General features: G+C 43.5%; 1 protein-coding gene and 1 pseudogene across 2 annotated transcripts in view; both read left to right on the forward strand.

Moving 5' to 3' along the window:
- The window catches only part of ccdc12 (coiled-coil domain containing 12), a 79,725-nt gene that overhangs the window by 34,261 nt on the left and 18,217 nt on the right, over positions 1-27,247 (forward strand). Inside the window, exon 2 of the mRNA XM_078540883.1 lies at positions 14,315-14,397. Within this exon, the coding sequence (XP_078397009.1) occupies positions 14,315-14,397 (83 nt within the window). The remainder of the gene's footprint in view (positions 1-14,314; positions 14,398-27,247) is intronic.
- On the forward strand, positions 1,712-7,505 carry LOC144679920 (protein dpy-30 homolog pseudogene; annotated as a pseudogene). The gene is made up of 2 exons (XR_013576446.1): positions 1,712-3,314; positions 6,118-7,505. The product of XR_013576446.1 is annotated as a protein dpy-30 homolog pseudogene (transcript).

The following is a 27,247-nucleotide window of genomic DNA, read 5'->3' on the forward strand; positions in this document are numbered from 1 at the left end:
AGGTTTCACTTCATGGCAGCCCCTTCTGTTAGTTGCCTGGTTGTTCACTACCATTCTTGATTGGATGCGATAGGACTGCAAAGCTTTACTATCATCTGTTAATTATGGAGTATGTAGGTCTGTCTAAAGTCAGCTACTTTTGATGTTTAGCATGCAGGTATGTAGTAGCCTCACTGTGCCATATCTCATTCTAAGATATGCCTGATGAGGCTTCTGGCCCTTCTCCAAAAGACATTTTTTTTTATTTCACACAAAGTTGATTTAATTGACTTGTATCAACAATATTAGCCTCTATAACAGGGCTGGAGTTCATTAACATCTAACACCACATGGACTGCAGTGGTTCAAGAAGGTGGCTCACCACCAAATTCTCAAGGGCAATTAGGGAGAGGCAGCAAATGTTGGCCTCACCAGTGATGCTCACATCTCTGAAAATATATTTCTAAAAATGCCCAGTTTCAGTTGCCAAATCTGCCCTTAGTCATTCCCACTGAGTGTGATGATGGTGACATGACAAAATAGAGGATGCCTCCATAGTGGAGGCGAGACAATATCTTCACAAGGACTGAGCAGTGGTCACTTATAGCTGTACTATTGTGGGCAGATATGTCACAATTAGGGTGGAGACGAGGTCAGGGTTGTTCCTGTACCACCTGACACAAGTTCAATCTGGCAGCTACATCCCCAAAAAGCAGGACAAATCCAACCCGGCCAGTGAACACCGCATCACTTGACTCTTGATCATCAGCAAAGCAATGGAAGGGATCATCGACTGTGCTATCAAACAGCACTTGCTCAGCAATAACCTGCTCACTAACTCTCAGTTTGAGTTCTGCCAGAGTCACTCAGCTTCTGACCTCATTACAACCTTGGTCCAAACATGAACAAAAGAGCTGAATTGCAGAGGTGAGGTGAAAGTGACTGACCTTGATTTCGAGGTAGCATTTCATCGAGGCATAAAGGTACTCCAGCAAAACTTAAGTCAGTTTGGTAATCTGGCAAATCTCTCCACTGGTTGGAGTCAAATCTAGCACAAAGGAGGATTGTTGCAGTCGTTGAAGGTCAATTATCTTAGCCCCAAGGCACTGCTACAGGAGTTCCTCAAAGTAGTGTCCTTGACTGAACCATCTTCAGCTGCCTCATCAATGACCTTCCCTCCATCATAACTGGAGATGTTTGCTGATGATTGCACAATGTTCACCATTCGTGACTCCTCAGATATCCATGTGCAGCAAGATCTGCATGTCATTAGGGTTTGGGCTGATAATTGACAAGTAACATTCTCGCCACACAAGTGCTAGGCAATGACCATCTCCAACAAGAGAGAATCTAACCATTTCCCCTTGACATTCAATGGTATTACCATCACTGAATCCCCCACTATCAATATCCTGAGAGTTACCATTGACCAGAAACTCAACTGGACTAGCCATGTAAATACTGTGCCTGCAAGAGCAGGTCAGAGGCTTGGAATCCTGCGGCGAGTAGCTCACCACCTGACTCCTCGAAGCCTGTCCACCATCTACAAGGCACAAGTCAAGAGTGTAATGGAATATTTTTTAGTTGGTTGGATGAGTGCAGCTCCAACAACACTCAAGAAGCTTGACACCATCCAGGACAAACTAGTCCACTTGATTGGCACTCCATTCACCACCTTATACATTCATTCCCTCCACCACCGGTGCACAGTGGCAGCAGTGTGTGCAGCAACTTATCAAGGCTCCTTTGATAGTACCTTCCAAATCCACGATCTCCACCATCTAGAAGGACAAGGGCAGCAGATACATGGGAACACCACTACCTGCAAGTTCCTCTCCAAGCCACGTACTATTCTGACTTGGAGCTGGATCAAGATCCTGGAATTCCCTTCCTAATAGCACCGTGGATGTACCTACACCACATGGACTGCAGCGGTTCAATAAGGCAGCTCACCACCACCTTTTCGAGGGCAATTAGGGGTGGACAAATTCTGGCCTAGCCAGTGACGCCCATATCTGTGAATGAATAAATTTAAAAAAAAGAATTCTTCTGGTCTCTGTTAGCTTGGTCAGTGATGGAGCCACTCCTGGAGATTGAAATTGAAGTCCCTCACCCAGAATGCATTATGTGCTTTTTCTTAAGTGATGTTCACCATGGAGCAGTACTGATCCATCAGTTGAAGGTGGGGGAGGAGCCAGCAGGGATGTGCAATGTTGATCAGCAAGCCATCTCCTTGACCTTGTTTCTCTGATGTTACCTTCAAACCCCATGAATTCTAACAGTGTTGAGAACTGCCATGGCCATCCTTGCTTGACTGTATGTTAAGAGTCAATCACATCATGTGGAACTGGAATCATATATATGTCAGACTGCTTTTCTTGAAGGAGAGTGATGGGTTCTTAAGATATTCGGGAAGCTTTCACAATTTTTCTGGTGCCAACTCCTAAATTACTGTATATATTGAGTTCAGTTTCTCAACTTGCCATAGTGGGATTTGAACAATGGTTTGATAGCCCAGTACTCTAACTACTAGGTTACTGTATCCTTTGTCCATGTATGTTGATTGTATTGTGAACATTCCTTCTCCACCTCCAGTTAACTTCCTACTTTAATGAATACTAATTTCCTTCAACTCCCCTTAGAAAAAAATCAATGCTTTGAGCCCTCAGTTCCCTTTTTTCAACATCTTTCAATTGAGCTCCTTTTTGAAAATTCCAGTTGACCATGAAGGAATCCTCCCTAGGAGCCCATTCCTCATCTAAAATCCTGTGGGGGGAAAGCTTTTTCATCACTAGCCTTGCTGGAGGGCTGTGTTTCAGTATTTTGCAATACTCAACTATTTGAGGTGTTGCAATTCGTTGCTTCCCAACACCAGTGACAGACTTTTAACACTTCACTCTAGTACAGCTCACAAACATGCCTGGGGACACAGCTCAGGTTTGAAAGGACAGTATAATTGTCTTGTTTAGCTTTTTCCACAATTTTTATATACAGGTTGAAAATTTAACATAGCCACTGTTAGTAGCTAACTGAGAGACTATATCTGTGTGTTACATGTTCACCTTCAGGCCTCCGTTTGCCTCCCTAAAAGTGTCTGGTAGCTATGCAAAGTAATGGCAGTGCCACAACAATTCTTGTACCTGACATGGAAAGAGGGAAGTAAACACCTGAGGTTGCAAGAGTTTGACTCTTTCTTAAAACACCTTTCAACATAGTTAATGTGGGTGGGGAAATAATCTTTCAATACATTTAAATAGTGGGGAGACAGGTTAGGACATGCTTATGTACTTGGAAGGTTTGAACTGCTTTTGAATGCCAGTAGGCGAGTCAGTGAGGTGAAGACAGAACAAAAACAGAATTACCTGGAAAAACTCAGCAGGTCTGGCTGCATCGGCGGAGAAGAAATCAGTTAACGTTTCGAGCCTTCATGGCCCTTCGGCAGAACTGAAGCATAGTTAGAAGAAGGGAGAAATATAAATTGGTTTAAGGTGGAGGTGGGGGTGGAGGGGGGGGGGGGTGGTGGAGGGGTGGTGGGGGGAGAGAGAGACATTGAGGGTGTGGTGATTGTGGAGATGAGCAGATAATCAAAAGATGTCACAGACAAAAGGGTCAAAGAGGTGTTTTGTCTGAGAAAAGTGCTAATTAAGAATGGAGGACAGGATATTCAAAGTACAGCTCTAGTGGGGGTGGGGTGGAAAGGCTAACAAGGTTTTAGTTTTAGATTTAAAAATAATGGAAATAGGTGGGGAAAGAAGAATCTATATAAATTATTGAAAAAAAAGCCGGGGGGTGGGGTGGGGGGAAGAAACGGGGTGGGGATGGGGGGAGGGGGAGTTTAAGATCTAAAGTTGTTGAATTCAATATTCAGCCCGGAAGGCTGTAAAGTGCCTAGTCGGAAGATGAGGTGCTGTTCCTCCAGTTTGCGTTGGGCTTCACTGGAACAATGCAGCAAGCCAAGGACAGACATGTGGGCAAGAGAACAGGGTGGAGTGTTAAAATGGCAAGCGACAGGGAGGTTTGGGTCTTTCTTGCGGACAGACCGCAGGTGTTCCGCTAAACGGTCGCCCAGTTTGCGTTTGGTCTCTCCAATGTAGAGGAGACCGCATTGGGAGCAACGAATGCAGTAGACTAAGTTAGGGGAAATGCAAGTGAAATGCTGCTTCACTTGAAAGGAGTGTTTGGGCCCTTGGACGGTGAGGAGAGAGGAAGTGAAGGGGCAGGTGTTGCATCTTCTGCGTGGGCATGGGGAGGTGCCATAAGTGGGGGTTGAGGAGTATGGGGTGATGGAGGAGTGGACCAGGGTGTCCCGGAGGGAACGATCCCTACGGAATGCCGTCAGGGGGGGTGAAGGGAAGATGTGTGTGGTGGTGGCATCATGCTGGAGTTGGCGGAAATGGCGGAGGATGAGCCTTTGAATGCGGAGGCTGGTGGGGTGATAAGTGAGGACAAGGGGGACCCTATCATGTTTCTGGGAAGGAGGAGAAGGCGTGAGGGAGGATGCGCGGGATATGGGCCGGACACGGTTGAGGGCCCTGTCAACGACCGTGGATGGAAAACCTCGGTTAAGGAAGAAGGAGGACATGTCAGAGGAGCTGTTGTTGAAGATAGCGTCATCAGAACAGATGCGACGGAGGCGAAGGAACTGAGAGAATGGGATGGAGTCTTTACAAGAAGCGGGGTGTGAGGAGCTGTAGTCGAGGTAGCTGTGGGAGTCGGTAGGCTTGTAATGGATATTGGTGGACAGTCATCAGAAATTGAGACAGAGAGGTCAAGGAAGGGAAGAGAAGTGTCAGAGATGGACCATGTGAAGATGATGGAGGGGTGGAGATTGGAAGCAAAATTAATAAATTTTTCCAGGTCCCGACGAGAGCATGAAGCAGCACCGAAGTAATCATCGATGTACCGGAGAAAGAGTTGTGGAGGGGGCCGGAGTAGGACTGGAACAAGGAATGTTCCACATACCCCATAAAGAGACAGGCATAGCTGGGGCCCATGCGGGTACCCATAGCCACACCTTTTATTTGGAGGAAGTGAGAGGAGTTAAAGGAGAAATTGTTCAGTGTGAGAACAAGTTCAGCCAGACGGAGGAGAGTAGTGGTGGATGGGGATTTTTGGGGCCTCTGTTCAAGGAAGAAGCTAAGGGCCCTCAGACCATTCTGGTGGGGGATGGAGGTGTAGAGGGATTGGACATCCATGGTGAAGAGGAAGCGGTTGGGGCCAGGGAACTGGAAATTGTTGATGTGACGTAAGGTGTCAGAGGAATCACGGATGTAGGTGGGAAGGGACTGGACAAGGGGAGAGAGAAGGGAGTCAAGATAACGAGAAATGAGTTCTGTGAGGCAGGAACAGGCTGACACGATCGGTCTGCCAGGACAGTTCTGTTTGTGGATTTTGGGTAGGAGGTAGAAGCGGGCCGTCCGAGGTTGGGCGACTATCAAGTTGGAAGCTGTGGGAGGAAGATCTCCAGAGGAGATGAGGTCAGTGACAGTCCTGGAAACAATGGCTTGATGTTCTGTGGTGGGGTCATGGTCCAGGGAGAGGTAGGAGGAAATGTCTGCGAGTCGACGCTCAGCCTCCGCGAGGTAGAGGTCAATGCGCCAGACAACAACAGTACCACCCTTGTCAGCGGGTTTGGTGACAATGTTGGGGTTGGACCTGAGAGAACGGAGTGCAGTGAGTTCAGAGAGAGACAGATTAGAATGGGTGAGAGGAGCAGAGAAATTGAGACGGCTAATGTCACGCCGACAGTTCTCAATGAAAAGATCAAGAGAAGGTAAGAATCCAGAGGGAGGGGTCCAAGTGGAGGGAGAATATTGGAGGTGGGTAAAAGGATCCGTTGAACGGGGAGAGGACTCCTGCCCAAAGAAGTGAGCACGGAGACGAAGACGGCGGAAGAAGAGTTCAGCATCATGCCGAGCCCGAAATTCATTGAGATGAGGGCGTAAGGGTATGAAACTAAGTCCTTTGCTGAGCACTGAACGTTCAGCATCGGAGAGGGGAAGGTCAGGGGGTATAGTGAATACGCGGCTGGGGCTGGGATTGGAAGATGGGGTGAGGACGGAGGGACAAGCAGGGGTGGAGGGTCCCAGAAGGGTGTTGGAGTCGATGAGTTGTTGGAGCTTGCGTTCCTTAGCTGAGGTGAAGACAGAGTTCAGTTTTGAATAAGAATCAGTGAGACAGTGCCTGTCCCTGAGACTATGCATTGCCATCTGAATGTTTACGTGATACACGTAAGGAAAGGAGACAAAATATTCAGTGGGTCAAGCATGGCCCGTGTACATCTCTGCGTTGTTAACATTGACTTTACACTCCCTTTTCAAATTCTGGGAAAGGTTTCTGCTGAGTTGCTTCCTGCCCTTCCCTCAAAACCAAAACCCTCCAGCACAACCATTATTTTGCTAGTTATTTGCATATCTTTTGAACCAAGAAAATGTAATGTTGAATGTATCCAATATCATTCAACCACTTCACTCCCCAGCCTTTAGTTTAATGTGTGGTGCCTGTTCCATACAGTGTTACTACTTGAGGCTGAGGAGACCCGTGACCAGGGAGCAAGAGATCTGGTGGGAGATATGCAATGTGTACTGGAAAGAGGGGTGCAGGAGGCCAAGCACTGGAGAGTGAGGGACTGGTGACCTGTGAGAGAAGAATGGCATTTTCTGAAAAGAAGGGAGTGGAAGGTCAAACAGCTTTGAGGGAGAGTGGAAGAGGAAGAAAAGAGCTATGTGTACCAGGGAACAGGAGCCTGGAAAGACAAGTGGCTTTCATTAAACAGAGGGGTGCGGAAAACCAGACACAGGAGATAGTGAAGCAAGGGCAATATTTAGAGAGTCCTGATATGTAGCAGAGCAGGATAGGACCAGGAACAGGTGCGTGCAGTTTGAGATTGAACTACAACACAACAAACATGGCGGAAAAGCATCGTGATACATTTGCAGAACCAAACCTGGAGGGACAGATGTAGATATCAGAAAATCCTCATGCGGAATATAGTCTGTCTGAGAACGTACAGAGGATAGTTGAGAATGAAAAACTGAATGCGGAGAAAACATCTAAACAGAAAATGGATCTGCAGCCCCTTCCAACTCGGCCGTATCTGGATCAAATGGTGGTACCCATTCTTTTGCAAGGCCTTTCAGTTCTGGTAAAAGAAAGACTTCCCAATCCTATTGAATTCTTGGCAGTTTACCTCCTGAAGAACAAGTCACAGTTTGAAGAAAGAAATTAGCTTGCACAGAACTACGCAGAACTGAAGACTTCACCAGTCCCACACAGTTGAGAAGGAAGAGATCTTAGAATATCACAGTTTGTAAAAATAATTAAAAGGAAAAAAGAGCAAATGCAGAAAACCAGAATATGCATGAAGTGGCCCATTATAAAAAGTATGGTGACTGCACAGATCTTCACCATTTTTTGTTATTTATGTAAACATTATGACTTTAAATAAGCCAGTTATGTTTTTACGTTGGTTCAAAAAAAAAATCCACAATTGTGTAAAGTAACCTCCTTTCGGTGCCGTAAATAAAATTTTCAACCTTTTGCATGAGTCTTAGAGTATTTATAATTTGTGCATCCCTACTTTGCAACTGTCTTTACTAATGCACAGTTCTGGTTTTAACTATGCATTCCTGGTCATTCAATTTTTTACCCCACTATGGTTCCTCCTCTTATACAGGAGCTGACTTTTCCTGGAGTACAGGACTATCAATATCTGGTACTCTATAGCATCTCAAGTCATCATATGTGTGAACTTGGACAACACCAACGACTTATAGTGTCTTTAATGTAATGAAATGAAATGTCCCAAGGCACTTCACTGGAGCGTTATAAAACAAAGCATGATACTGACCCACATTGAGATATTTGGTCAGGTACCCAAAAGCTTGGTCAAAGAAGTGTTTTTAAGCAGTGTCTTCAAGGGCAAGTGTGGTAGAGAGGTGTATCACAGAATTGTTATGGCGCAGGAGGCCATTTGGCCCATTGTGTTTGCACCAGCTCTCTGAATGAGCACTTCACCGAGTGCCATTTGCCTGCCTTCTCCCTGTAACCTTGCTGATTGTTTCTTTTCGAATAATCATCTAATTCCCTCTTGAAAGCCTCAATTGAGCCTGCCCGCACCACGCTCTTTTTTCTCACATCGCTTTTGCTTCTTTTACCAATTACCTTAAATCTATGCCCTCTGGTTCTCAATCCTTCTGCAAATAGGAACAGTTTCCCCCTGACTACTCTGTCCAGGCCCCTCATGATCTTGAATACTTCTATAAAATCTCTTCTCCATCTCTTTTCCCGAAGGAAAAGAGTGTAGGATGGGAATTCCAAAGCTTGGGCATAGGCAGTTGAAGATATATCCACCAATGGTGGAGCAGTTGTGATTGGAAATGCACAAGAGGCCAGAACTAGAGTGCAGAATTGCACGGTTAGAAGAGATTACAAAAATGGAGAGGGGCAAGGTCATGGAGGGATTTGAAAACAAGGATGAGAATTTTAAAACCAAGGTGTTGCTTCATCAGGAGGCAGTGTAGGTCAGCGAGCATAGAGGTAATAGGGGAATGGAACTTGCTGGAAGTTAAGATATGGGCATCTGAGTTGTGGATGACCTCAAGTTTACGGAGGGTCGGATGAGGGAAACCAGCCAAGAGTGCAATGGAATATCCAAGTCTAGAAGTAACAAAGGCATGAATGAAGATTACAGCAGCAGATGAGCTGAGACAGGAGCGAAGTTGGGTAATGTTATGGAGGTGGGAATATGCGGTATTTGAGATGGCATGAATATGAGGTTGGAAGCTTACCTTGGGATCAAACGTGACACCAAGGTTGCGAATAAACTGGCTCAATCTAAGATTGTTGCCAGGGCGACGGATGGAGTCGGTAGCTAGGGAATGGAGTTTGGAATGGGAACAGAAAACAATGGCTTCAGGTTTCCCAATTTATAATTTATAATTCTGCTCAATAGTACTGATAATTTAGCAACAGTGGAGGAGTCGAGAGAAGTAATGGTGAGGTAGAGCTGGGTATTGTCAGTGTACATATGAAAACTAAATGCTATGCCTTTGGGTGATGTCATCAAGTAGCAGTATGTAGATGAGAAATAAGAGGGGACCAAGGATTAGTTCTTGAGGGACACCAGAGGTAATGGTGTGGGAACAGAAAGTGAAGCCAATGCAAGTGATTCTCTGGTCAAGATGAGAGAGATAAGAATGGAACCAGGTTACAGCAGTCCCACCCAGTTGGACCACGATGAAGAGATATTGGAGGAAGATGGCATGGTCAGCCATGTCAAATGCTGCAGATAGGTCAAAAGGATAAGGAGGGAATGTATACCTTTGTTACAGTCACATAGGATGTAATTTGTGACCTTGATAAGAAAAATGATGTTGCTATGGCAGGGTGGAAACCCAATTGGAGGAACTCAAGCACTGATTTCCAGGAAAAATGGGAATGAATTTGGGAGGTGACAACACGGCAAAGGACTTTGGAGAAGAAAGGGACGTTCGTGATGGTGTAGTATTTATAAGAGTGAGGAGGTCAATGATTTTTTTTAAGAGAGGGATAATGATAGCAGATTTAAAGGAGAGAGGGATCAGAGGGAGAAAACCATTTACCATATTGGCTAGCATGGGGGTCGAGAGGAGAAGTTGGGTGGTCAGCTGCTTAGTGGGAATAGGATCAAAGGAATAGGACAATGGGCCTCATGGTCAAATGAGCCCAAAGAGGGCATGAGGGGAAATAGAAGATAAACTAGAGAAAGATGTGAGTTCAGGGCTAGGGCAAGGAGGAGCATTAAAGGAAGTATGGCCAGGTGAGCTGGTGGAAGGGAGGGAAGTAGCAGAGGCAGCTGATTAGATTGTCTTAATATAAGTGACAAGAAGTGACACTTGTTGGATATAAGGGTGCAGGGGGATAGTGGAGGGGACAAGCTGGCTTGTAGTTGAGAGAAGAAACCGGGACTCTTTGCAACCCAGGATGATCCTGGAATAATGAGCAGTTTTAACAGAGGAGAGTAGGACCCAAAAGTGCTTTAAGTGGACTAGCCAGATCTGGTGGTGGATGGCTAAACCAGTTGTGTGCCATGTCCTTTCCAGTCTGCATCTCTTGCACTTAAGTGAGTGGAAATGAGGACTATTCTGGGGGAACAACCAGGGTGAAAGAGAGAGTACTGGTTTTATTGAAGACTATGTTATGATCCCCAGTTGAGGTTACCATTGTGCAAGCCTGATCCCAGGGAAGAACCCAGCTTGATTGATCCTAACTTTTATTTGTTTATTTAGGTATGTGGAGAGGGGCTACTGAGCAGTGTCACCAGAGTCAGCTAATGAACTTTTAACAAAAGCATAAAACATTTATTAAACAAGAAAAAATTAACTGTATTACAATACTCCTTCACCAACAACTATACCTTTACAGATGTATACAGATTTGTAAGGATAGCACAAGTTACAAAAGTTATCTTATACCCTAATGTTCAATGTATGCACACAGTCCATGTAAACCAATTGGCAATCTGTGGTCAGACACACCGCACCCTGAAATCAAGTGACAGATGCCACCTCAACCAGATGCTATGGATCTCTCATCAACTCCCTCCAGACACTTGTCACACTGTTAGCCAACCAGTCTCACTGAACTCCGCCTTTCACAGGAGCGTTTCCAATCTCTACCCTTCAAGAACTCACTTTGGAATCTTCTCCCAAATCGATGCTTTCTTTCAGACACCTTCCACAAGGGTTCACCTCCAGGGTTTCAAACTCTCCTTCCGATGTTCCTCTCCCCTGGGTCACCATGTGTGTTTGAGCTTTCTTCCACGCACTCTCTCTCATTGACTCAAATGTCAACAGTACACCACTGCTTCACATGCCCATAGCAAATAGCTGCAGACCTTCAGTTGCCTCTTTGGATCTTCTGACTTCTCACAAACCTTTATATTGCTTTGACTCTGCTTCCTGCAGCTTGAAGCTTTAAATTTGAAGTTTGGCACCGCTCACCAGGTTCCTTTCCCTCTTTTGACTAGAAGGTCTGCTCGGGACTATCTCCTGTTCCACTCTCTTGGATTCTTGGGGACTTTCTTCTTTAGCTTGGGGCTGGCTATCTGTCCCCTTTGCTCCAGTCTCTCCCTGGCAGCTACTTTTAACCAACTTTAGCTTGGGACTGGCTATTTACCTCTTCTAGCCTACTTTGCTTGGCAGCTGTCTTCAAAACTGAACTCAAAAACTGCTGTTTTAGCTTCTTCTGTGTGTCTGTTGGAAGGACCTACCTCTCTGGACCCCTGTTGCTAGGCAACAGCCCAGTTTTTGTACTCTTGTGTTTACTTAACTTCTCTTACAGTCGTGTAAACTCATTAGAAATGTAGGCACCTTTTAAAGTGAAATTAAAACTCAACTTGACTTTTTCTTATCACAGATACAGAAATACAAATCAAACCAAAATAACCTAGTTAAAATATTTCTGTTTCCTAACAACTAGGACATCAAATATGGAGGTCAGGGTATGGTTGAGTAAATCGATAATGAGTATCGACAGGCTATTCAGCCATGTAGGAAATAATAACTTCAAAGCTGATCCCGTACACATGTACTGTCCAGCAGAGATCACTGGACAAGGAGGAAGGCACTTGAATCCTGTTTGTATTAACATGACACTGAAGTCCTTTTGAAGTCCTTTGTGGGAACATTGCCAGTTTTTCTGCCTGCGATAAGGTGACTTAGCGGAGTACAGGGACCCAATTTGGGATCTCCATGGGTCTGTATGGTTCTGTACTAATGAATTGCTGAGTGTGTTCCTACTATTTTTTTTTTGTTTAACTTGCCTTTTTTAAAAGGTATTATAGAAATTGCTGATTTAAAAAACTGCCTCAGATTCCGAACCATGGGGTATTAACAGTTGAGATCTCTACTGGCTGCCTAGCTTAAAAAAAGATGATAAAAGTGTTGTTATGAAACAACAACCCCTTGTATTTAAATGAATAATGTATTCACTTTATGATGTTTCTTGCATTAAGTGAACTGTGCCCTTAAAAATTAAGTTGAAAAAATAATTTCAAGCCTGGGGGTTATTGGTAAGGCTGCATTTATTGACCATCATTATTACCTTTGAGAAGGTGGTGGTGAACTGCCTTCTAAAACCATGGCACACCAGATAGTGAATGTACTCCCAAAATTCTTGTTGAGTCTGGAGTTCCAGAATTATGACCCAGTGCCTGTAAAGGAAAGGTGATATATGTCCAAATTAGGAAGGTGGGACTTACAGGGATACTTGGAAAGTGATGGTTTCCCTTGCAGCTATTTTCCTTGGCCTTCTAAATAAGTGATTTTCAAACTGGGGTCCATAGAAACTTCCTGTGCGGTCTGTTGTAGCTGGAGGTGGCTTGATACAAAGAGTGCAGTGTGCACGCACATCACAGAGTGGGAGGGTAGCACACATCAAGAAGCGCTGAGCAGCATGAAAGTCGGCAGGTAGACTCACAGCTGCCAAGGCTGGTGATGGGTATAGGTGAGTTCAGCGTTGTTCGAGGGGGGGGAGATTTTTTTCTAGATCTCAGATTGAGAATTAGAGCGCACATATTTAAAGTAATTAGTAAAAGAGACAAAAGTGATATAAGGAAAAACTTTTTTTTATGTAGTGAATGATTATGGGTTTGGAATGCATTGCCTGATAGTGTGGTGAAGGCAGGTTTAATTGAAGCATTCAAAATGGAATTAGACTGTTATCTGAAAAGGAAGAATGTGGGGTTACAGGGAGAAGGCAGGGGAATGGCACAAGGCGAGTTGTACATTCAGAGAGCTGGTGCAGACACAATGGGCCAAATAGCCTCCTTCTGCACCGTAACAATTCTTTAAGTACTACGTACTATTGGAAATACTTCAGCTGAAGCTGTGGACAGTGTTGAGCCCAGCAGCAAGCAACAATCAAAGAAAAGGAAGTAAGAGGGTATCTAGAATTAATGGAACTTGTGATCAATAGCCACAATGTGTTGTATACTTACAGATTTTATCTAACAAAGCAATGAAACCTACATAACTAATGTGACACCTCACAACAATGCACCTGAGAATAAAGATAAAGTGAAAGACTTCTTTGAACAAAAATAATTCATTCATCAAAAAGTCTAAATGCCAAATATAACATTGGTTCCAGAAAAGGCCCTGAGAGCATCTTTCTTTACAATATTTCAGATTGTTTAAAGTGAAAAAGCTTATACTGACTTTGCATATCAGATAAATGTCAACACAGACTGGTTTGGCCAAATTACTCGTTTGACTGTTGTAACTTCTGCATCTTTCTTTCTATGTAGAATGACAGAGATCCAGGAGTGAATTAAAAGCTGGAATCTAATCGATGGGTTTAGGTGGTTTTTATGTCAAGTAATAGGCATTGAGGAATGAGTTACAAGCTAAATCAAATCAGGGAGCATGAGTAGTTTCTTTATATCAAAATGGATACATGGAAGTGAGTAACAGACTACAGTCTACTATTGGTTGCGCTGAATTGGAGGCCTATGTTTTCTGTTCAGCAAAGGAGTATTGAACTTGAAACTTGAAACAAAGGAGGCTTGAACTCATGACAATCAGACTCGCATCTTAGAGTGCTCTCAACTAAGCTGTGTCTGCCCAATTAGTCTAGGTGGAGGAGGGATTGAAAAAATTAGATGATGTAAGTGGGGATGTAATGATCAGTTGATGCCAAGTTTGGGTTTTGAAAGCTTTTGGTTTTGGGTTTGCAGGAGGGCTGAGGGGAAGATGAGGAACTCTGCAGTTCTGAGGTCTTGGAGAGAAAGGTGATTGGCAAAAGATGCAACAGTGACATGAACTATTTTTACGCAGCAGTGGTTAGGATCCGGAATGTGCTGCCTGAGAGTGTGGTCGAGGCCTTCAAAAGAGAATTGGATAATTATCTGAAGGGAGAACATTTGTGGGGGAAAGTGGGACTAAGTGAGTTGCGCTTGCAGAGAGCCATGTGTACACAAACGGCGCTGAATGGCGGCCTCCTATTCTGTAACTATTCTAGGATTTTATGGTGTGATGACTTTATTTCAATGTACTGAGGATGCAAGAAGGAGGAAGCCCATGTAGGATGGTGTACTTGGAGTTTGAGAAACATGAGAGTAAAGTTCAAAAGCATTTGAAGGTTCAAACACTTACCTGGTTGAGGTCGTATAAGTTAGCAGAAACCACAAATTAACCCTGATACCAAACAATGCATTTTTCACCTAGATTAAATGTGAAATCTATTCGAAGAACTGAATATACAGTAATCTGGTAGAACATTACAGTATATGTGAGATTATTAGTGAAATGCAGACATTATGAACCAATTTTCTTTTTACATTTTTGGCCTGCAGAACCGAAACCAAGATGAAGGGGAGCCAGAGAATAAACAGCTCAGAGAGGATGAGGATAAGGATGATGAGGAGGTAAAACACAGGTGAGCAGATTGTTACTGACTATCTCAATGTAATTTCTCCGCTAATTTTCCTTTCCTTTTTCCCACTGACTGATATGGTTCTGCAGTTCCAAATATGTAAATTGGTTTTGTGTGACCATTAGTCACATGTGTCTGGAGAATCTTCAGACCATGAAGAGTTGAAGTTTTGTGAGTGCTTCATTCTTCACCGCTTATCACTACTTGTTGTTGTGCTTCATGTGTAACGGGTTTGACTCAAACTATTTTCAAGAATTCTTTTGCTACATGTTTATCAGTGTTTGTTTTATTTTCTTCCCCAGTGGGCTGCCTTTGTAGATTTTCTGAAAAGATTTTGAGGAATGTGTTAAGTCCAATAACCTCAACAAAACCTTTCTTTTCTCAGGTGGAACCCAGCTGCCCACCATTCCCCAGCCCCTTCTTGCTCCAGAAATGTGTCCAATTGTCTCCTGAACCCATCTAGATCATTGGCTTCAATTTCCTTCCTGGGCAACTTATCTCACAACTTAATGAAGAATTTCCTGCGCTTTGCTTCTTTCTTCTGACTTAATTAACTAATCCTCTCATTTAATCCCTTCAAAGTTTGCCAAACTTCATTCTGGGTGATGTTTTCATTTCACACCTCCATTGCCTTTCTATGAGAGAATGCTACTGTTCTGTGCCACTTCAACTTGTGTATCTGTTTTTTCTCCTTCACAATCTATGAAGTTTCTTGGTGTTTTAACCTTAAATCAGAAAGCTGTGTTTAAGTGGTGACTGTTCCACAGCTTTGAGATGTTGAAAAAGAACAAGAACGTGAGAAATAGGAGCAGGAGTAGATCATTTGATCCTTCAAGCCTGTACCACTTTTAATTAGAACATGGTTGAACTTCTACCTCAACTTCACTTTTCCATTTGATGAGGCGCATCCTGGTTTTAAAGAGGTAAGTGCCTAGGGAGTAATCTCTCACTCTTTTAGCATCAGTTTGGTTTTACCACAGAACATTTCCACTAATCCGTGCCCCACAATTTTGCGACGGTCTATTCGAAGAATTGAATGTACTGTAATCTGGTAGGACGTCATAGCCCCCTTTTGTGTGTTGGTAAGAGCAATAAAAAAAAAAGAGGACTTGCATTTATATGGTGCTATTCATGACCTCAAGATGTCCCAAAGTGCTTTACAGCCAATGAAATTTTACACACAAGTTCTCACAAATAACAATGAGATACAAGTTCACATTAGTGGGCTTGGAATTCACCAAGGCTTCTTAGACAGCACCTTCCAAACCTACAACCACTACCACCTAAAAGGACAAGGGCAGCGGATACATGGGAACACCACCACCTGCAAGTTCCCCTCCAAGTCACTCACCATCCTGAATTGGAAATATATCGCCGTTCATTCACTGTTGCTGGGTCAAAATCCTGGAACTCTCTTCCTAACAGTACTGTGGGTGTATCTACACCACATGGACTGCAGCGGTTCAAGAAGGCAGCTCACCACCACCTTCTCAAGGGCAACTAGGGATGGGCAATAAATGCTGACCCAGCCCATGAAGCCCACATCCCGTGAATGAATTTTTAAAAAAATTAGTGATGTTGGCTGAGGGATAAATGTTGGCAAGTACACTGGGAAAACCTTGCTATTCTTTGAGATAGTGCAGTGGGATATTTATGTCTAGTTGGGAGGGCAAATTGGATCTTGCTTTTAAATGCAAGATGCTGTTTCACTTAACTGCATTGAGTTAACTAACCTTAGCCCGATCAGCATAATTAAAACCAGTGCCACCCAGTCAGGCAGAGGGATATTGCACATGGTTCCTGCTCCAAGTCATATGCTCTCTGTATGTCTACATGTTGATGTCTGGCAGGTATCTATCAGGCTTGGCACTGATGCCCTCCCCAACTGCCAAAGCTCAAGATTCAGTCAACCATTGTCCGTGATATTGGAGAACTGCTTTGGACTAAGGAGCCAAAGAAAAGCAACAGCCTTGTGGTCTCGGGGGGAGATAATGGAAATTGATGCTCGCAACAATTTTAAAACAATACCCTGGTTTACTGCTGCAATTTTCCCCTCCCTTTTCTGAATGCACAGTGCCAAGCGCCAAAATGGTTCAAGAAGTCAGTCCCCACCATCTTCTTGAGGGTAATTATAGATGTGTAATAAATGCGACGCCCACATTCCCATGAATGATAAAAAGTTGTCTTAGGACAGGCTAGTGATTGAGCCCATGATCTTCCCTTTCTGCCTGACTCAGCTACTTGCCGAGTTAAATCACTGAGCCATTTGGATAAATCAAAGAGTTGCCTCCAAGTAGAACTTTAGATTGTGGGTCTCTACTGAATCCTGGAATCAAAATGTTGTTTGAAGTTAGTTAACTATAGTTAAAACTGTAAGTATGGTTTAACACAGTTCTTTAGCCCCATTGAAAAATACATTAAAAGCATTTTTAAAAAGTCACAACCTAACTCTGTGCAATTTTTGAAATAGACTAGAATTTGAGGAAAAGTACATCAGGAAGTGGAAGCCAAATTTATAGAAAATCTGAAATAAAAGCAGAATATAATAGCAAATACGTAATAGCTCTGTGGAAGCAAGACTTTTATAGCACCTTCTTGCACCCCTCTGAATCTTCTTGAGACCTGTTGCATTTACAATGAATTTTCAATTACTTTTGAAGCACAGGGACGGTTGAATAAATGTAACAAGCATTTTGGGGGGTGACAAGATTTTTGTCATCAATGAGCTGACTGTGTTTAGATGCTATTCAATAGAGGATTATCAGCCATCACACCGGCAGTACTCCCTGCTCTTCGAAAAGTGCCATGGGATCCTAATGCCACCCTGAACAGGCAGGCAGAACCTCAGCCTAATGTCACATCAGAAGAGCCAGCACCACTGTGCTGGACTGTCAGGTTAGATTACGTGCTCAAGGACTGGGGTGGGGTTTGAAATTGCAACCTCCTGACTCAGAGCAAGCCTACATGAATGGATAGAGAAAGACAAGTAAAGGTGTGGGTTAGTTACCAAATAATGATGATTGAGTCTCTATCCAAAATATTAATCTGTCTTTTCTACATAAGACCTACTTTGGGAGGAAGAAGGGAGCATGTTGAAACATCACTGTTTAGAAATGTGTGGAATTCACAATGAACAGAGGTTGATGCTGATTTTTTTTATCTTGATGTTTTTAATAATTATGAAACAAAGATAAGCCATTTTTAAATTTTTAAAAAATTTTTGAAATAACTTTAAAGGTAGTAACTTTGTACAGATCAATCTTCCTTTGCAGCTGCCTTTATCATTGCTGCCAGCACATTGCTGAGTTCTTCTCTTTTCCTCTTTGCATGGATGTGCCAACTCTCTTTTTGATGAATTTGAGTGCACACTTGTCTTTAGAGACCTTCAGCAATTCCATTACACACCTTTCATAGGGAGAAAAACCACAGACCTCACAGATCAGATCTCTGATAAGCTTGGTCTACCTGGTTAGGCGCCCTCTTCTACGGCACTGCCTTGGGCCAGTCTCATTCGTGGTGAGGTGGGTGACGTTTTCTTCTCTTCTGCCCATAGTTGGTAGGAATCTTTGGCAGTATCCCTAATCCTATTGTGTCATTTATTTTGCCAAATTAGCTATATCACCAAGATTATAGTGCTAGAAATTTTATAATATTAACCTGTCCCTTCAGGTGCTGGCATGTGTTTCGGGTACCTTCAGCTGGTTGTACAATTCAGTTCATCGGTTAGAGACGTTGATGTGATATCTGCTGCCCTCAAGTGACAAATATTCTGTAGCATACACATGGAACCTGTGCATTGTGACATTGTAGTGCTTTCCATAATAGGAATGCTTCAGTGGCCTCAGTGTCTTGTGATAGGGAAGGGAGAGAACAAACAAGGTATTCATTCCCGATCACTATCGAATGACCACAGCTAGAAAGTGTGTGTATAAGGCGGATGTTGGGTGAGGGAAGTATCAGACTCCGTTGTATTGCCCTATTCCATTAGATATTCTGGTGACTTGCAGGTAGGGATGGTGCCAGATGCTTGTGCCGTTTTGACTTTGCTTCAGTGAGTGACCTGACATTTCAAAGTAGAAGAGAGGACGATAATAGATGAATGCTGTTGCTGTGCGATGTTCTTGTTCAGTACAGGGTTACAGTATGCAAACCTCCACTATATATACAGTGGATGTGGTCTTTCCCTGTGTGTACACACTGGTTGTGGGCTTTCCCTGTGTGCACACTCTGGGTGCGGGCTTCTCCTGTGTGTACATGCAGGGTGCGGGCTGTCCCTGTGTGTACACGCGGGGTGCGGGCTGTCCCTGTGTGTACATGCAGAGTGCGGGCTGTCCCTGTGTGTACGTGCAGGGTGCGGGCTTTGCCTGTGTGTACGCGCGGGGTGCGGGCTTTGCCTGTGTGTACGCGCGGGGTGCGGGCTTTGCCTGTGTGTACGCGCGGGGTGCGGGCTTTGCCTGTGTGTACGCGCGGGGTGCGGGCTTTGCCTGTGTGTACGCGCGGGGTGCGGGCTTTGCCTGTGTGTACGCGCGGGGTGCGGGCTTTGCCTGTGTGTACGCGCGGGGTGCGGGCTTTGCCTGTGTGTACGCGCGGGCTTTGCCTGTGTGTACGCGCGGGCTTTGCCTGTGTGTACGCGCGGGCTTTGCCTGTGTGTACGCGCGGGCTTTGCCTGTGTGTACGCGCGGGCTTTGCCTGTGTGTACGCGCGGGCTTTGCCTGTGTGTACGCGCGGGCTTTGCCTGTGTGTACGCGCGGGCTTTGCCTGTGTGTACGCGCGGGCTTTGCCTGTGTGTACGCGCGGGCTTTGCCTGTGTGTACGCGCGGGAATGTGAACCTTGTTAATTGCTTCTCTGAGCCACCTTATCAGAGAGCAAAAGGGGAGAAAGCAGCAAATTTAAAGTCAGTTTTAATGAAGCACAGTCACTGTTGCAAGGAGCATTAATTTTAGCTTGCACTTCAGGAGAAGGCATCTACATCTATTATCCTGGTTCACAGAGAACAGAAATGGGAGGTTTTGCAGATGGGCCAGGAACTCTAAATCAGGGAGCTGTTGGTGTGTTCTTCCAACTCATTTTGTTGCAGGATTTTAGCTGGGAAAATGGCATTTGAGTTGTACTTGCATTCAAGGTTTGGACAGCAAAGAACTAAATGAAGACTGAGTCTTTCAATCCATTCTCCCAGCCATGTATCTTAACCTCAAGCTCGCTGCAGCACTCTCCTTCACCATTGTGATTCTAACTTAGCTGAGCTGTAGCTCCTCTGATGTCTGACTTTGAGTGTCAGACTCATTGTGGCCCTAAGTTAAACACCTGACTAAATATGAAAAGACTGTGACATACAGCCGGGCATGATGAAAGCTGATCAAGATGATCAGGCAGGAAGCACAGAGTCTTCAGTAAATTGTTAGGCACTGTGACTGCACTACTGCAGAGTCACCTTTTGATAGCTGACTGCTGATATTGGATCCTTTTAGCTATCTGATTACACTGATGTGGGGGACCTGACTGCATTGATTGAGAGTCCCTGTTGTCTTACTGCACAGTTGCAGCATCCTCTTAGATCTGCCATTCTGATGAAAGGGCAGCAATTTGAAACAAAATGAGCTCGTTCGCTGTCCTCTCTCTCTCTCCCTCTCTCTCTTTCTTTCCCTCTCTCTCCGCCTCTTGTTCTGTCTCACTGCTTTGTGCTCTCTCTCTCTCTCTCTCTCTCTCTCTCACTGCCTCGCTCGCCCGCCCACAGGCGGCTGCTGCCGTCTGGCTGCCGCCTCTCTCTCTCTCTCTCTCTCTCTCTCTCTCTCTCTCTCTCTCTCTCCCCCCCCCACTCTCTCTCTCCCACTATCTCTCTCTCTCCCACTATCTCTCTCTCTTTCTCCCACTATCTCTCTCTTTCTCCCACTATCTCTCTCTTTCTCCCACTATCTCTCTTTCTCCCACTATCTCTCTCTCTCTCACTCCTTCTCTCTCTCCCACTCTCTCTCTCCCTCTCTCTCTCTCCCCCAATCTCTCCCACTCTCTCTCCCTCTCTCCCACTCTCTCTCTCTCTCTCTCTGCGCTGCCTATTGCCCTGCACCCCAGCCACCCTCTCTCGCCCTGCTCCCCCTTGTACCCCCCTCCACAGACACTACTTTTCTAGCATTTTCTGTTATTATTTCAGCTTTCCAACACTTGCAGTACTTTGTTTTCCTCCCTTGCATCAGGCTGATGGTGGGTGGCCTTGCACTCTCTCTCTTTGTACTTGTTTCCTAGACGAGGATACTTCACTCATAGACCTTTGTGTATACAGGCCGCATTGATTGGTTATACACATCAACCCGCACTGCCAATAAAATCAGCCTGATGTTGGGCAGCCTTTTGGCAGCATGTAAAACTCCTGTTTATCAATGACCTTACCTTGGTGCTTTGATAATGTTTTAAAGGTCATGCCTTCCCTATTTATCTATGGAGCAAGGTGAGGAGTTAGAGCGGATATTTGAAGGTTGTCCTAGAATAACTCTCTTTGGATTAGATACCTAAGCTACAGAGAGGTGTTAACAATAGTGGGTGAAAGGACTGAGTGGTGAACCTACTGAGGCATCCATGACTTAAAAAGGCCACAGAACACATTTGATCTAATCATAACTCTACTTCAGAGAGTAAATGAGAATTGCACATTGAGTTGTCATGATCTGGAATGCACTGATTGAAAAGGTGGTGGAAGCAGTTTCATTTGTAACTTTCAAAAAGGAATTGGATGTCTAGAAACGTGGAAAGAGGAGGAAAACATTCGGCTCACTTTGTTTATGCTGGTTGATAAAGAGCTATCCAGCCTAATCTGACCTTGCAGCTCTTGGTTTGTAACTTTTAGGCTATGGTCGTTCAAGTGCATATCTTAAGTTGTTTTAATTAAATGAGAGTTTCTGCTTCTCCCAGCCACCCTGTCATGTGGTCCTGACTTCCATCAACTACTTTAAATCTATGATTATGGATGTTTCTGATAACAGAAATAGGCTTTTCTATCCACTATATCTTGACACCTCATAATTTTATGTATCTGAATTAAATCTCCCCTCAGCCTGCTCTGCTCCAAAGAAAACAATCCCAGCCTCTCTAATCTTTCCTCATTGCCAAAATTCTCCATTCCTGGCACCATCCTCATAAACCTCTTCTATGCCCTCTCTAGTCCAATCTCATCCTTCCTGTAAAGCTGCGACCAGAAATGTAAACACTTCTTTAGCTGTTGTCTAACTTGGATTTTATATAGTTCTAGCAAAACCTCCCTACTCTTTTACTGTAGGCCTCGGCCCAAGAAAAAAGAACATACTGTGTCCTGTATGTTTATTGATCACCTTATCTACCTATCCTATTACCTTCAGGGATCTGTATACATACACTTAAAAGTCCTTCTGTTCCTTTACACTTCTCAGAATCCTGCTATTTACTGTGTATTCTCATGCCATGCTTGCTGTTCCTAAATGCATTGCCTCACATTTCTCCAGATTGAATTCCATTGATATGTTTCTGCCGCCTGCAGTTTTCTTTCTCATTATCAAACCACTTGACCCCTACATGTACTGGGTAAGTCTAAATTAAATAAGACTTGTTCTAGGACAGCCTTCATATGCCATGAACTGCAAGGAACCTGTTACTGAATTCTGTGGCACCCCATTGGAAGCAGCCTACCAGGCACAAAAACATCCCTCAACAATAATCCTTTGCTTCCTGCCACTGAGCCAATTTTGTATCCAACTTGGCACTTTCCTTGGATTTCATGAGTTTTTAATTTGCCATCAGTTTGCCATGTGGGACTTTGTCAAGAGCCTTGCTAAAATCCTATATGGGCACACTACATCAAAGCCCTCATCAGCCCTTCTTGTTACATCCTCAAACTATTCAGTTAAGTTGGTCAGACGCAACCTTCCCTTAACAAAACCCTGATTAATCCTTGACAGTCTAAATGACTGTTTTTCATGTTCTTCTGTTCCTCATTAATTGTTGCATTGCAATAATTTGCCCAACACCATTGCATCATCATTGCATGAATTTGCCCAACACAAGTTTAGGCTGACTGGCTTGTAATTGCTCAGGCTAATCCTTCCTCCCTTTTTAAACAACAGAACAACATTCATAATCCTCCAGTTTTCTGTCAACACCCTGTCGCCAGAGAGGATTGGAAAATGATGGTCAGAACCTCCACTGTTTTTTCTGTTGCTTCCCTTAGCAGCCTGGGATACATTTCATTTGGACCTGCTGAGATACCCACTTTCAAGGATACAAAATAATATTTTCTCCCTCACAATGTTCATCCTATGCAATATCTCACTCTACTCATCTTTAACTATGATGTCTCTTTTACCCTGTCTTGTGAAAGCAGGTGCAAAGTATTGATCAAGCACCATGTCCATGTATTGAGCCTCCACATGCAAGTTACCTTTCTGGTCTCTATTTTACCCTACCCCTTTCTTAGATTTTCTCCTGCCCTTAATGCATTTATAAAATATCTTTGAGTTTTCCTTGATTTTACTTGCCAGTATTTTTTCATGCACTCTCTTGCTTTCCTAATTTCCTTTTTAATTTCAAACCTGCACTTCCTATACTCCTATAGGCTTTCTACAGTGTTAAATTATTGGCACCTGACATAAGCTTTCTCTTTTTTTGCCTTTTCCTATTCTGTATACTTCTTGACATCGAGGGCTGTCTAGATTTGAGTCCCATCCTCTTCCTTTGCAGGAACATATCTGAACCCACTTTAAATTATCCTTGAGCGCCTCCTACTGCTCTAACACTGAATTACCTTCAAGTAGCTTCTACTTCACATGCCAATTCACATCTCAACTTAGTAAAATTGGTTTTTACTCTTGGTCTATCTTTATCCTTTTCCATAACTACTCTAAACCTAACTGAACTATGATCGCTACCACTAAAATGCTCTCTCACAGATTTACCTTCCATCTACTCTGATTCATTCCCTAAAATTAAGTCCTGAACTGCCGCTCCTTTTGTTGGGCTTGCTAAGTACTTGCTAAAAAAAGTTTTCCTGAATACATTTTAAGAATTCTATGCCCTCTGTACATTTACAGTGAATTTATCCCAAGTTGCTATCAGTGTAGTTGAAATCTCCTACTGTTACTGTCCTTGTGTTTCTGAACTTTTCAACAACTGTAAGCAACTTCCTCATAACTCACATTCCCACCAAGTTTTGTATTATCAGCAAACTTGGAAATATTACGTTTCCAAATCATTGATATAGAGTGCGAATAGCTGGGATCCAAGCACTGATCTTTGCGATACCCCATTACTCTCAGCCTGCCAACCTGAGAATGATCCTTTTGTCCCTACTCTCTGTTAAAGATATCATATCAGGATAAAGTATCATAGCAATATAACCTAAAGTGTACAACTCTAAAGAGGTTGCAGGAGCAGAGGGACCCAGGGATGTATGTGCACAAATCTTTGGAAGTGACAGAGCAGGTTGAGAAAGTGATTAATAAAGCATATGGGATCCTGGGCTTTATATGTAAGGGCAGAGAGTACAAAAGCAAGCTAATTATGATAAACTTGTATGAAATACTGGTTCAACCTCAACTGAAGAATTATGTCAAGTTCTGGGCACAACACTTTAGGGAGGGTATGAAGGCATTAGAAGGGGTGCAGAAAAGATTCACGAGAATGGTTCCAGTGCTGAGGGACTTTCATTATATAGATAGATTGGAGAAGCTGGGACTGTTCTTCTTGGAGAAGAGGAGATTTAATAGAGGTATTCAAAATCACAAGGGGTCTGGACAGAGTAGATAGGGAGAAACTATTGGTGGAAGGATCAAGAACCAGAGGGCACAGATTTAAAGTCATTGGCAAAAGAAGCAATGGCAGCCTGAGGAAAATGTTTTTTTACACGGTGAGTGGTTAAGATCTGGAATGCACTGCCTGAGAGTGTGGTGGATACAAATTCAATTATGACTTTCAAAAGAGGATTGGACAATTATCCGAAGAGAAAACACTTGCAAGGCTATGGGGAAAAAGCAGGGGAAGTGGTACTAGGTGAGATGCTCTCACAGAGAGCCGGCATGGATACGACGAGCCTACTGGCCTCCTTCCGTATTATAACCATTCTATGCTCTATGATCATACTTCCAAGTGTTTACCTGAGCCCTCAGTTCAACTGCTTCATTCACTAAACTTCTTGCAATGAAATATATGCCGCTAATCACTGAACAACCCCTTTGTTCTATCTTCTTTCTTTTGATTTCATGACCTTCAGAGAGTGAGTTGGTGCTGGTGAAGTGAGAGGTCGAAATTGTGCACATGCCGTTGAGCATAGGTGTGGTGAGAGCAGTGGCTTGGGGAATGCTGAATATTTTTGAGACATTTGTAATCATGGCTGGAATTTCGGTTGGAATCCCTCCAGAATAAATCGGAGCTGGAGACAGTTGCTGAGGAAAAGTTCTTTCCTAAGATAGAACTTATGAACATATGAATTAGGAGCAGGAGTAGGCCACTTGGCCCTTTGACCCTGCTCAGTCATTCAATAAGATCATGGCTGATGCGATTTCAACCTCAACTCCACATTCCCACCTACCCACGATAATCCTTCACTCCTTTGCTTATCAAGAATCTATCGACCTCTGCCTTTAAAATATTCAAGGACTCTGTTTCCACTGCCTTTTGAAGAGAATTCCAAAGACTCACAACTCTCTGGGAAAAAATATTTCTGCTCATCTCTGTCCTAAATGGGCGACCCCTTATTTTCAAACAGTGGCCCCAAGTACTAGATTCTCCTACAAGAGGAAACATCCTGTCCACATTGACCCTCTCAAGACCCCTCAGGATCTTGTATGTTTCAATCAAGTCACCTCTTACTCTTCTAAACTCCAGCATATATAAGCGCCCAACCTTCCTCATAAGACAACCTGCCCAATCCAGGTATTAATTTAGTAAATCTTCTCTAAATTCTTCCAACATATTTACATCTTTCCTTAAATAAGGAGACCAATATTGTACACAGTACCCCAGATGTGGGGAATTCTTTACCGCAGAGGGCTATAAAGGCTGCGACGTTAAGTATATGCAAGGCTGAGATAGACAGATTTTTAATCAGTAAGGGAATCAAGGGTTATGGGGGAAAAGGCAGGAAAGTGGAGTTAAGGATTATCAGATCAGCCATGATCTCATTGAATGACGGAGCATACTCGATGGGCCAAATAGCCTACTTCTGCTTCTACGTCTTATGGCCTCCTCCCGATGTGGTTTCATTAATGCCCTGTATAACTGAAACATAACTGCCCTACTTTTGTGTTCAATTACCTCACAACAAATGACGACATTCTATTAGCTTTCCTAATTACTTGCTGTACCTGCATGCTAGCCTTCTGCGATTCTTACACTAGGATACCTAGATCCCTTTGCATCCCAGAGTTCTCCAATCTCTCTCCATTTAGATAATATGCTTGTTTATTTTTCCTGCCAAAATAGACAATTTCACACTTTCTCACATTATACTCCATTTGCCAGGTTTTTGCCCACTCACTTAACCTATCTATATCCCTTTCTAGCTTCCTTGTGACCTCTTCACATCTTACTATTCTACCTATCTTTGTGTCTTCAGCAAATTTAGCAACCATACCTTTGGTCCCATCGTCCAAGTCATTTATATAAATTGTTAAAAATTGGGGCCCCAGCACCACTCCCTGTGGCACACCACTTGTTATATCTTGCCAACCAGAAAAAGACCCATTTATGCCTACCCTCTGTAAGCTAGCCAAGCTTCTGTCAATATGTTACCCCCCTACACCAAGAGCTTTTATTTTTGGCAATAATGTGGCACCTTATCAAATGCCTTCTGGAAATCTAAGTACAGTACATACAGCCATTCCCTTTTATCCAGAGCATATGTTACTTCTTCAAAGAACTCCAGTGAATTGGTTAAACATGATTTCCCTTTCACAAAACCATGTTGATTCTGGCTGATTACCCTGAATTTTTTCAAGTGCCCTGCTATAGTGTCTTTCAATAGCTTTTAACATTTTCCCTAGGACACATGTTAAGCTAACTGGCCTGTAGTTTTCTGTGTTCTGTCTCCTCTCAAAATTTTGAATAAAGGAGTTACATTCGCTGATTTCCACTCTCATAGAACCTTAGCCGAATCTAGAAAAGTTCTGGAAAATTCAAACCAACGCATCAACTATCACATTAGCTACTTTTAAGACCCCAGGATGAAGTCCTTCAGGACCAGGGGACTTGTCACCCTGCAACTCCAACAATTTGCTCAGTGCCCCTTCCTTGGTGATTGTAATTTTGCTGAGTTCCTCCCTCCCTTCCATTTCCTGATTTACAGCTATTTCTGGGAAGTTTCTTGTATCCTCTATTGTGAAGACTGATGCAAAATCCCTGTTCAATTCACCTGCCATCTCCTTATTTTCCATTATTAATTCCCCAGACTCACTTTCTATAGGACCAACGCTCACTTTGTTAACTCTTCTTTTTAAAATATTTATAGAAACTCTTACTTTCTGTTTTTATATTTCTGGCTAGCTTTCTCTCATATTCTAATTTTTCCCTCCTTATTAGTCATTCTTTGCTGTTCCTTATATTCTGCCCAATCTTCTGGCTTTAAATTTCTAGTTAGCTTTCTTTCGTACTCTAATTTTTCCTTCCTTATCAACCTTTTGGTCATTGTTGTCTAATCTTCTGACCTGCCACCCACCTTTGCACAATTCCCTGCTTTTTCTTTAAATTTGATACTATCTTTAACTTTTTTTAGTTAACCATGAATGGTGGGTCCTCCCCTTGGATTTTTCTTCCTCATTGGGAAATATCTATTCTGAAAAATCCCCTTAAATGTCCACCACGGCTTCTCTATTGACCTATCCATTAACCTCATTTGCC

This window comes from Cetorhinus maximus, chromosome 4 (assembly GCF_964194155.1).
Source record: "Cetorhinus maximus chromosome 4, sCetMax3.hap1.1, whole genome shotgun sequence".
Classification (NCBI taxonomy): domain Eukaryota; kingdom Metazoa; phylum Chordata; class Chondrichthyes; order Lamniformes; family Cetorhinidae; genus Cetorhinus; species Cetorhinus maximus.